This window comes from Penaeus japonicus, unplaced genomic scaffold, assembly GCF_977035675.1.
Source record: "Penaeus japonicus unplaced genomic scaffold, GWHDUDI00000001_assembly GWHDUDI00000010, whole genome shotgun sequence".
In the NCBI taxonomy this organism is placed as follows: Eukaryota; Metazoa; Arthropoda; class Malacostraca; order Decapoda; family Penaeidae; genus Penaeus; species Penaeus japonicus.
Genome location: NW_028234412.1, coordinates 21,465,413 through 21,477,490, shown reverse-complemented (window position 1 = coordinate 21,477,490; position 12,078 = coordinate 21,465,413). Strand labels below are relative to the sequence as shown.

At 38.3% G+C, this 12,078-nt stretch overlaps 1 protein-coding gene across 1 annotated transcript in view; it reads left to right on the top strand.

Moving 5' to 3' along the window:
• IntS6 (integrator complex subunit 6) overlaps nucleotides 1–11,520 on the top strand; it is a 25,494-nt gene extending 13,974 nt beyond the window's left edge. Inside the window, exons 4-17 of the mRNA XM_086540989.1 lie at nucleotides 150–259; nucleotides 1,258–1,438; nucleotides 1,919–2,050; nucleotides 2,288–2,598; nucleotides 5,322–5,474; nucleotides 5,657–5,884; nucleotides 6,085–6,228; nucleotides 6,866–6,971; nucleotides 7,125–7,285; nucleotides 7,928–8,008; nucleotides 8,169–8,261; nucleotides 8,504–9,146; nucleotides 9,388–9,651; nucleotides 9,826–11,520. Of these exons, the coding sequence (XP_086397115.1) occupies nucleotides 150–259; nucleotides 1,258–1,438; nucleotides 1,919–2,050; nucleotides 2,288–2,598; nucleotides 5,322–5,474; nucleotides 5,657–5,884; nucleotides 6,085–6,228; nucleotides 6,866–6,971; nucleotides 7,125–7,285; nucleotides 7,928–8,008; nucleotides 8,169–8,261; nucleotides 8,504–9,146; nucleotides 9,388–9,651; nucleotides 9,826–10,034 (2,816 nt within the window). The 3' untranslated portion in view covers nucleotides 10,035–11,520. The remainder of the gene's footprint in view (nucleotides 1–149; nucleotides 260–1,257; nucleotides 1,439–1,918; nucleotides 2,051–2,287; nucleotides 2,599–5,321; nucleotides 5,475–5,656; nucleotides 5,885–6,084; nucleotides 6,229–6,865; nucleotides 6,972–7,124; nucleotides 7,286–7,927; nucleotides 8,009–8,168; nucleotides 8,262–8,503; nucleotides 9,147–9,387; nucleotides 9,652–9,825) is intronic.
• The last annotated feature ends 558 nt before the right edge of the window (nucleotides 11,521–12,078 follow it).

The window sequence follows — 12,078 nt, the reverse complement described above, 5'->3', positions numbered from 1 at the left end:
ATTATTATTATTATTATTATTATTATTATTACTATTATTATTATTATTTGATTATTTGTTTGTGTTTCCTCTTAGATATTGTTTAAGGAGTGTTGTGTGAGATATAAAAATGTACTGGATATACAGTTTTACAACAATCATTCTTGCAGGTATTGACACATATGGGACAGGACGAAGCCCTTTTTTCCTCGAGCCTTCAGTAATCATAATCATTACGGATGGAGGAAAACTGACGTCACAGCAAGGAGTTCAGGATGATGTAAGCACAAGGCTGTATTTTTTGTTATGGCTCTTTTGTGTTTGGATAACTGTCTTTGGTCAATTACCCCCCTGAGTTGTTTGTGTTTTTTGACTTCTCCCTTTTCTCCTCTTCACCTCTTGGTCTATGTTTTTGTTTCCATTTTATTCCTCTTACTCCTACTTCCTTTTCCTCTTCCTCTTCCTTTTCTGCTTTCTCTTCCTCTTCCTCCATTTCCTTTTCTTTCTCTCTTTGCTTTCCTGTCCCTTCCTTTCCCTTTCCCTTTCCTTTTCCTCTCTTCCCTTTCCCTTCCCCTTCCCTTTCTCCTCTTCCTTCTCTTCCTTTCTCCTTCCTCTTCCCTTCCCCTTCCCCTTCCCTTTCCCTTTCTCCTTTCTCCTCCTCTTCCCCTTTCCCTTCCCCTTCCCTTTTCTCCTCCTCCTTCGGCTTTCCCTTCCCCTTCCCCTTCCCCTTCCCCTTCCCCTTCCCCTTCCCCTTCCCCTTCCCCTTTCCTTTTCCTATTCCCTTTTCCCTTCCCCTTCCCCTTCCCCTTCCCCTTTCATATCCCCTTCTTCCTCTTTATCTTTCTCTTCCCGTTCCTGTTCCCCTTCCCTTTCCCCTTCCCCTTCCCTTTCCCCTCCCTTACTTTTTATCTATTTATTTAATTTAGATTAACCCATTAATGCCAGCTGACATGATATTACATGATATGGTGGCAGCACTTGCTTCCAGGGTTGTGATATCATGTCATGGCTTTTTGTATGCACATTGGGTGAGTGCGTGCACAACGGTCAGCCGTGTCCAGAGCAGGAGAATAGCCCAAGGCTTTAGGCCTATTTGTTTGAGATAACATGGCATTTAGACCAATGGGAGCTAAGACCATTGTTATTGGGTTACAGAGATAAATTTAATTACCCTCTCTTCATGTGTCATAAATCAGGTGTGGTGCAAGTTGTAAAATGCGATGACATTGTGCATTCCTCTTTTTACCCTTGTGAATTTCTCTATCCCTTCCTCCTTAGATATTCCCCCTGCCGAAGGTAAATCCAATACCTGGTGCAGAGCTAACCAAGGAGATCTTCCGATGGGACCAGCGGTTATTTGGGCTGGTGCTGCGGCTCAGTGGGACCCCGGCCCCTGATCCCATGGGGCTCGTCCCAAGTGACAACTCCCCCCTTGACAAGCTCTGTGAGCAGACAGGAGGTGAGTTGTTTAGGTGGAGGCTCAGAATTTTATTCTCATTTTTTATTATTTTTTTATTGAGTTTTGCTTTAACCCATTGGTCGCAGTTTTAATAAAATATTTGTGCAGTAGGATGGCTGATTTCCATTGTCTGGCATGGTGCCATCCGCGTCTATGACCGACTCTGCTTTTGCAGCAAATCATGCCACCCACTGCTAATGGGTTAAAATCTTGTTTTTTCAGTTTTAATAAAGTTTTATATTATGTTACAGTCTAGAATGATGTACAGTTTGTTTAGTATTGTATATGTATTAATTTTGTCTTATAACTTTTTGACTGATTTACATTTTTAGTAATTACTCTATTATTAATATCATTTAATTTATTATGGGTGTAAGAAACATATAGATGACCATTAGGATGCTATAGTGGTTTAGGCAATGTCAGTCAGATTTAATGTCTTGTATTGTGTTGTTAATTTTTTTTTTTCCTTTATGACAGGACGTTCATATGCAGTCCGTTCTCATCGGATGTTCCAACAATGCATTGACAGCTTAGTACAAAAAGTACAAAGTGGGGTTGTCATAAATTTTGAAAAAATTGGCCCTGATCCTCCTCCTATCAATTCTGATGGTAAATGGTCTTCTCTCTTGATATAAACTTGGACAAATGACTTATGATAGATTTTATTATATTATAAATGTATATATGATTAAGAACTTCTCCCTCCTGTTAACAAAATTTATTTTTGTTTGTTTCTTCCCCTTCTCTCTCTCTCTTTTTCCCCATGTTTCCTTTCCATTAGACTGCCACTAGTGCCATTCCAGTGTAATTGGTAATGCATTTTCCTGAATACCATTTCTCCTGCAGGGAAGGAGGCGCCTGATGTGATTGAGGTGGACAAGGAGAACCAGCAGAACAATGCAGATACCAATGGTGGAGGCAATGGAGAGAGAGGGTTGGGTGGGGGAGGAGGAGGGGGCATGCTGGGCCACATGCTCCAGAACGGGGGCAGGCCACACACCCCTAACTCCATGCCCCTTCCCCCAACGGCCCCCAGCAATGCCTGGCACAACTGCCGCAAGATGATCTATGTGCCGAGACCCGCCCAGAGAGGGAGTCCTTCAGGTTTTTGGCCTATCCCAGAATCCTTTTGGCCTGATATAAACACACTTGCGCTTGTAAGAATGCTCTGGTTGAGATTTGTTTTTATATACATTTTTTTATTTATTTTTATTTTTTTTAATACATATTTTCTCTTGTGATGCTAACTAGTTTCCTGCTTGGTTTTGGAAAAGGATTTTTTAGCTGATGTTATTTGTTAGTTAAGTATTGTTTTAACCCATTGTGGACGGGGAGTATTTTCCGTGTGTGGCTCACCATATGGGGTGGATTGAGCGGTGTGTGGCCTGCCGAAAGGGGCTTATTTCTAAGCAAGTCACCACCTTTCATGCTCTCTTCCAACTTCCACTAGAACCATTTATGTGTAGGTAATTTTTTTTTTAGTATTTTGCCATTTTTCTAGTCTCCTATAAACCATATGACTGACAGGCTTTAGCAATGTTGTGATCAATTAAGATTGTGGTATGGAGTCCAAATCAGCTTGTTATATTCTGTCAGCCCAGTTTAGTAGAAGTAGTAGAGTTTTATGAGAGGACAAAAAACTATTTTCTTCAAGTTTTCCATCAGCTCATGTACAGAAATATGTAAATATATATATATATATATATGTATATATTTACACATTTACATATTTACATTTCATATATACATATATACATATATACATATATACATATATACATATAAACATATATACATATATACATATAAACATATATACATATATACATTTATAGATATATACATGGTATGGTGGGAAGAGGAAACTCACCACAAGTTACAGCTGCGAGTGCCACAGTTGAAAACACCTGCAAGGGACTTCCTCTTCCCATTCTTACTGCTCTGCCTGCAGTGCCTGTATTGCCTCCCTGGCAACTCAACTATGTAATGAGTCAACTTCCTCTCAAGTGCTTTGTGCATACATAATGTGTTGACCACAGTCTTATCAAAGAGGTAGATCCACCCGATGGATTTCTGAATGTTTGGGTAGGACTGAGCTAGCTGGTCACACAGGGGGACCCCCTTCATCCCAAAGTTATAGTCAAACTTATAACTTATAACTTATAGCAATGCCAAATATAAATGGCTCTAAAATTTTTCAAAGAATGTTTTGTTTTTTGTACATTGAACCCTTTTTTTTGTACACTGAACCCAATGTGAGATGTAATGACAACTAATCTGGAAGTGTGAACAGTATACAGCATCATGATAAGCTTTTTTTTGCACCACTGCAAGCACAACATATCTGTCTGTGTGCTGTGGTATGCCGACTGCAGATTGTGGAAGAGGGTTGGAGAAGTATACCAGTTGTTGGTATAAACTCATATATTTTTCCAAATTCATTAGCGGCATCCATCAGGTAAACAACAACCTTCATCGAATTTGGGACTTCACTCTTGTCTTGACCTGCATAGATTCAGAACGCACTCGTTTAGCCCTCCATGCTGCCATCACAGCTTATATGGCTTCACTCAATATTGGGCACGCTTTGACTGGTTGAAGACGATGCTAGAGCCTCTGCGGAGGAAAGTAAACCATCAAGAGCTGCTGAGAGAGTATATCAATCACTGGACACAAGTTTCACAAGTTGGAGTAGATTGCAAAGGATGAGGATTCTTTTGTCAAGGTTAGCCATGACCCCAGGAGGAGCCACGAACCATAACTGCTTTGGAATGTTCTCCCTCCCTTGCCACACGAACCCTGATTGTCCAAGGGTGTTCTGTTCCCAGGCCTGTAGCTCCTTGTTGGAGAGCTGCTCATCGAACTCGATTGATGTCTCCAGCTAGGAGGTAAAGTCTAACTCTGAGTCGGTATTGCTTGGGAACTGTTGCGAGTGTTGCTCAGGGAATGATTTACTGGCTCAAATTTCTCTTAACCCATTGGAGCCGGTTGACGTGATGACACGTATTGTGGTTTATGCGTCAGACGCCCGGGACGAGCTATGAGGGCAAGCCACGTGTTCGGGTTGAGCGAGCGGGCAGCCCAGGCTCGCGGCTTGTGTCCGAGAATCTTGAGGCATTAGGCTTATGCGTTCGAGAACCCCGGTATTGCGACTGTGCAAAGTCGGAACGACCCCGGCGTGAATGGGTTAATTATGCAAAATTTTGACCAATCAGGTCACACAATTTGCCCTCCACATGCCCTTACCAAAACAGGTCATTACATGTCCAATAGACCCTTGGCACTATCTATGAACATAATTTTTCTTTGAAAAATTTTAGTGTCATTTATGTTTGGCATTGCTATAAGTAATTGGAGGCTAATAGTATAATTTATTTCTATGATAGATTTTATTGCCAACTTTGTTTGTAAGTTTATATGTTGGTAACTAGTGGCAAGTAGAGTAATCATGGTAATGATAATTATAATTACCATCATTAGGGACAATACTGAAATACTGATCATGTAATGATAAAAAACATAGCATGCGACGCTCTCATATGTACGTCATGATGTCTGTCGTCTGGCCAGAGACTCGCTCATCGTGTATGTCATGTCTTCCGTCATGGCCAAAACTCATGTCATGTATGTCTTGACACCTGTCTGCAATGGGTTAATTGCCACCGATATACTTTTTATTGATATTGTTATCAACATTAATTTTATCTGTATGAATTATTGATATGCAACAAAAATTATTGATTTGATTATAAAATTGATATTAACAGTTTTCATGTACAGATACTATTTAAATATCACCCATTCATTTATGAAAAATTTAAAATGAAATAATTGTCTTTTTAATCCTATATTATAAGATTTCGAAATTGATTTCTTTCAGCCTGCAAGAAGTGCACATCCAAATGTGAAATTCACATGCACCAGTCAGGAACCCATGGTTATTGATAACCTCCCATTTGACAAGTATGAGCTTGAACCCTCACCTCTCACACAGTACATCCTTTCGAGAAAGCAGCCAACAGTTTGTTGGCAGGTAAGTTTCAGTTGGTTTGTTCATACTGAAATAAGAATGTGAATAGATCTATAACCTTGATTGATCAAGATTAGGATTTTTTATATTTAAGAAAAAAATGTATATTTGTTGGAAAGTTATGCTAGGGACATGGTCATCTTAGCCAAAAAAATGTTTGTAAAAAATTGTTTATCTCTTTTCAGGTTTACATACCTAATAGCAGTAAGAATAGTGATGTAGGACATCCCTTTGGTTACCTCAAAGCCAGTACAACTTTGCAAACTGTGAACCTTTTTGTAATGCCGTACAACTACCCAGTCCTTCTGCCACTCCTCGATGACCTTTTCAAGACACACCGCCTCAAACCCACCAAAGAATGGAGGATACAGTTTGACAATTATCTCAGAACTATGCCCCCGTACTATGCTAATGTAAGTTTTTAAAATGGTGTTTTATGTATTTTCTTTTCTTTGGGTGGAATGCATTTTATAGAGATACATGGTTTTTTTCTTTTCTTTTTTCTTTTTAAGTTGTGGTGCTTCTAAAGTTATTTTAGTTGAAAGAAAAATTTGAGCCATATATTTGTCAATCATCCTTTTTTCTCACTATTTTTTATTTTCTCCCTTCACAGCCCTTGAAACGAGCCCTTGGTCGGATGGGTGCGCCAAACCTGGTACCAGACAACCTTGACAACTCACTCAGTTTTCAAGTCACCAACCACTTGAAGAGATTAAAAAACCAGGCCAAGCTTGAGTATGAACGAATATGCCTTGAGGTATGTGATCAATATATAATTTTAGAGGAAAGAGTATGTGTGTGCAAAAATGACTGTTTGCATTTACATTATATATATTTTTTTTTGTTAGTTTGCTATCCTTTATTCTTACTGAAAATGTCATATGCTACATAACATTTGTTCTGGCAAAGGCTGACTGCCTTAACCCATCAGGGACAAGCAAGAGGTAACTGATTGTACCCACAGATAGACAGTGAAATTGCCTATACACATACAGTGAGGGTTTGAGAACTAACTTTGTGAAATTAATTGATTAATTGATTAATTTCATATGGTGCAAAATCTGATACACTTTGTAACATTCCAAGTCACCCTAGATCAAATTGGAGGGAAACATATTAGATACCCTTTCATTGCAGAATTAAATTTCACAGTTATGCCTGATGAAAACTTTTTCTATTAACTTCTGAATGTGTAACTATGGCACAGCCTTCAGGAAAGACTTATGCTGGAATATGCTTACTGATTACTTACTTACTGCTGATCTAATTTGTGAGGTGTCATAGATAGAGCTTCCCAGCATTCTGATCCATGCCATGGCATATATACATACCACTCTGTGTCATTGGGGAAATAGTTATATTTGAATTTAAAGTTACTTGCATACAATTTCCAGGTTGAGAAACGGTTAGCCCAAACAAGCTGCGTAGTTCATGAAAGCATTAGAGTGCAGCCTCGGAGACCATTGTGTAGACACCTTACTTCAAACCATACACTCCAAGGTAATACCTTTTTGTCTCTGTACTCACAGTATGATTATTCCTTTCATTTGCCATAGATTTTCATGTTGCTCTTTTTTTAATTTATAAGTCAGCAGATTATAATTTGACAGTTATTTTAAAGAAGCAATGCATAATATTATATTTTTATCCCAGATAAGCTGTCTCACCTACGTGATCAAGTGACAGAATACTCCAACTTTGTGCTGGCAGTCCGTGAGGGGGAAGTGAGTCCTCAGATGTACAGAAACCCCTTTGACATTCCTAGAATTTCCCTGCTCGACCAATTGACTCGCATGAGGGCTAATTTCCTGCAGGTGAGAGACCCTTTTTCAGATGACCAGTTTTGTTTTTTTATGATGTTGTTGGCCAGATTGCTTGTTCTTGTGGTCATCTTTCTTGATTAGAAAAATTAGATAGGTGGAATAAGACAGAGAAGAGAGATTTGCGAGTGTGTTATGCATTTTTATTTGTGCCAACATCCTTGCAATCAATTATGCTTGAATATGTGGCCATCTAGAGGAAGTGACATACGTAACCATATGTTAGGTTAAAAAATAATAATCATACTATTTGATATGTGGCATATATTTGCCTAATGCCAATTCTGCTGAGAAGACAACAAGTGAATGCAACTTCAATCCAAGAGATCTCTCCTGGCATGCTGTTGTGCTGCACCTCTCATTGCTTTTTATCTGCCCGATTCTATGAGAGTGATAAGGGGAGGTTTTGGACTTCAAGAAAAATGTATATATACAAATGTAACTTCAATGTTTATAAACAAATGTAACTGTAAAATTTGTATATACAGGGAGAGACCACCATGTGCTATGACATCATCAGTCATGAGGGAAATATGCAGGTGACATGATATCATGCCATCCAACGTGAATGGGTAAAGAGTAATGGATTAAGAGAAAAGTCTGATGTTAACATTACTTTTTTTTTCTTTATTACAGTCTTCATTACCACACCTCTTAACAGACCGTGATGTGGACCAGTTACATTGTCGGCCCATCAGTCAGATGGGTAATTATCAGGTAAGTTTATAAGGAGGCTTGATGTGTATTTCGTTGAGAGAGCAGTTTCATTTTAAATAGAAAAGGCTTAATTTTGTAGATTGTGAATAGAATAGATCTAAAGAGGTATCATTGTCCATTATAAAGTTTATTTATTCCTCAAATTATGTTTATATTTCAGGATTATCTAAAGAAGATGACTCCACCTCTCCGTGAAATAGAATCAACCCCAGTGAGGCAACACATGTTTGGAAATCCATTCAAAATTGACAAGGTTTGTTTTTTGCTGCAATAGTGAATTTTTGCTTCCTTTTGGGGGTGTAAATTTTTCATTTTATAGAAGTTGCAATTATTCTTGTGCTCAACATTGAAACAATTATTGTTTCCTGCCACATTGTGAGTAAAATGTATGATAAAACTGGTCAATTGAAGTAAAATAGAAAGAAAAGATTTAAAGAAAGTTTAACATTTTCTATTTGCTATGAAAAATTACTTACATGATCTTCCATTTTGCAGAAGATGTCCATGATGGTTGATGAAGCTGATGTAGACCTCATGGGGTCAAGTGGAAGTGCAGGAGGTGGCAGCCGGGGATCTAAGCGTCCAGCGGAGACCCAGTCCCCCTCGGGCAGGCCCAACAAGCGTCGGCGTGGCCCTCTGCCCATGGACTTCACCATCCACAGGATCAACAAAAGTCCAAGCTCAAGCCCCAACCCCAGTTTAAGTCCGAATGCCAGCCCGTGCCCCAGCCCTAGTCCTAGTCCGAACTCGAGCCCATGTGGAAGCCCCTGCCCGAGTCCCACTCCTCCCCCATCGCCCATCTCTACGCCGAACCCATCCCCAAGTACTAGCCCCATTCCCAGCCCTGTCCCCTCTCTAGTTGGCAACCCTAGTCCAACTCCTAGTCCACCTGGGTCCTCAACGCCCAGTAGAGTGGAGGAACGGCCAGATTTGCGGTTGGATGCGTCTACACTGGCGAGACCTGACCGCCCTGACACTCCCCCAGTTTTCCAGCCCACAGGCTACGTTGGCACTCCGACTCCAGGGTATTCCCCGGGCATCATGAGTGTCTCGCCTCCTGGCTCACCTGCTTCGCCTTCCCTCTCTGATGAGAGAGCCATTACACCTCCCACAGACTTTCACCATATGTTGAATGGAGGTTAGTAGTTATTTATTATGATTGCTTTTCTAAGTGTTATTATCAGAATTTAGTGTTGATTGAAGTGGACTTAGTAGTCCTTATCTTTTACAAGAGAAAAACATTTCTTAGGTTCATACCTGTTTTGCCAATACAGCACAAAATCTAAGTAGTTCATAAGAACCTAGTCAGGTGTTCTCTGGAAATATTTTTCCTCTTAATGGTTATGTAGATTAAAATTCACTTATTTACTAATTTTCAGATGTAACACCTCCACCCCCAACAATGAGGGATGAAGATGTAGGATCTGAAGCTTATGACTTTGACCTACCCCCCCCAGCACCCAGTCTCACTCCACCCCCAGAAACGATCTACGAAGATGGTTTAGAGAAGAATGGACCTGTGAATAACACTGAACCAAAGAGAGGAACATCTCCATATTACCCAGTAGACACACAAGCCACAAAAGTGTATAATAAGGAGCTTAGAATGGCTTGCTTCAAAGAAGTTAAGAAACCTGGCAGAGGTAAGGTATTTTCTGAACATGTAAAAATGAATAAAGAAAAAAAAAGGATTGAGGATGAAAATATGAGAAGTAAATGGCTTTGGTTTATAGGTTAATATCTGTGTGTAAAAATGCACAGACAGACAATATTATCTGGTAAACAAGATATTAAAAGAAAACAACCCCACCCCCCAGATTTCAGAAGACTCTTCAACCAGCTCAACACCTTACAAGGTTCCTACGAGTCACGGCTAAAGGTCGTGAAGGAAGTGGTGAATGAGGCAAGCCGATTTAAGAGGCACTCCCTGGTGAAGCTCCTGACCCAGTTCCTGGACTCAATGACCAACATGGAGAAGGGCTTGACGACCCAGCCTAGCCTCAGGGTGAACGGACACAGTAGATAGATCTGCTCATCACTTTTTATTTTACGAGAACTAAATGTGAAACAGTACAATATTGTAAGGAATCAATATGTCATATACACATTTTTTTTGTGATATAATGAGGAGGACTGTAACTAAATTTAGATTCAAGTGTAGACCACATTGTAGACTATTTGTTTAATTTATTTTTGTCATTCATTCTTATATATTATTATTTACTTATTTTTTCAAAGCAAATGCAAAGCAAAGGATTTAATAAATGCAGTGTTGATTGTGTTTTGTTTCATGATTAAATTTTTTTTATGATTTTTGTATTTTGAGAAGTTTTATATATATGTTTAAAAAATGATTTTTATCTTTTTTTTTTTTATTCTGTAAAATTGTATGTTTGACTTTCATTAAAGAGGAGTTATGGTCAGGCTATTTGTTTGAAAAGAATGTGTTTATGTTCACTTAACTTTAAATATATATAAAAGGGTCTTAATTTCTGTACTCTTCATTATCTACATTTTTCAGTGTCTATGCTCTATCATCATCATTATTGTTCTGTTGAATTTTCATGTATTATTATTGTTATTATCACTTAAACATTAGAAATCCTTGTGATGATTAAGTGAAAATCTGTGAAAATGCTCTTTAATTACACCCTGAAGAACTTGCATTATTTTCTCACTTGGAAGGCTATTGAAATTTGCCATTCATCGTCATACATATCTGGAAGAATATACACAAGTCTTGGGATGCAATTGCAGAGGGTAAATCAGAAGGTACTTGATAATTTATGTTAATATCTGTTTAATAACTTTGACTTTTTTTTTATTATTTTCCTTCTGTTTCTTATGTTGTATTTTTATATTCTATGTAATTACTATATTATTAATAAGTCCTGATGTTTGTCATTGTTTTAGAAACTATGCAAAAGTACCAAAGGTGATTGGGATTGTCAGAGATCTCATTGAAATGAATTGATGATTTGATACAAATTAAAGATTTTTTTCCCAACAACAAAGCTGGAAAGTGGATGTTAGATATCACAGAGCATTGCTTAAGCAAAGCTGTGCAGATTTTTACAGTGTCATCTGTATCAGTTTGTTTTACCTCTTTGTATGCATTATGGATGTTCTCTTTACAGTTATTGGTTATTTATTAACTAACATGTTCAGACAAGAAGCAAACAAAATGGTAAGTCTGAGGACTGTCTCAGGCTTAAGCAAATATATCAATTCAGTTTTGCACAAATAGTCTGTAAAATGGTCCTTAAACTTATTTCTGCTGTACATTTTTTCTTTCATTCTTTATTTTTGTTTATTATTTATTGTTGAAATATCTTAATGGAAACCTCTAGAAAAGCCACTGTGTTCTGTAACAGTGCAGTCATAACAAGTTGAGCGGATATGGAGGTCAAGAAATTTGTGTTTATGAGAACAATTGCTTTGTGATGGTGGTGTAAATATTGTGTATATTTATATTTTATATACAGTATGCAAATACAGTTGATCCTCCAAAATGTGGCTTTATTATGAAACCTCTGATAGGAACATCAGGTAATGGTGAAGAATTTTCCCATTAATGTTCATAATTAAGTCTTAAAATACAGTTCAGTTTTTGAAGGAAAGACTTAGTGATTAAATAAAAAGCAAATGGACTAGGATTAGATTTTGCTTGTATGTGTATATATTATGTGTGAATTAAAACTGATGCTGGTTCTTCCATTTCTCATAAGTGGAATATTGTTTCATAGCCATAATGAATTGGATTACCAACACTTTAGGCAGTACTATATCAGTATTGTCTTGATGCAGAAAAGGTCTCATTTCTAAAGGAAAATGTTTGTTGAAAGATTGCCTTAATGACATTTTTTTTTATTAATCTGTTGCTGATGGGGCTGTTTTGGCTCCATATGGTTGAAATGCTGGGATATTTCAAATGTAAGCCTAACGCCTAGGGATATTCGCCTGTGCTGGTATGGCCAAGCGCTACATGCCCAATCACCTGGTGCACTGGCCAGGAGGATAGCCAAGACGAAATATCTTGTCCCTGGTGGCTAGTGTTGCCACCACTTGAC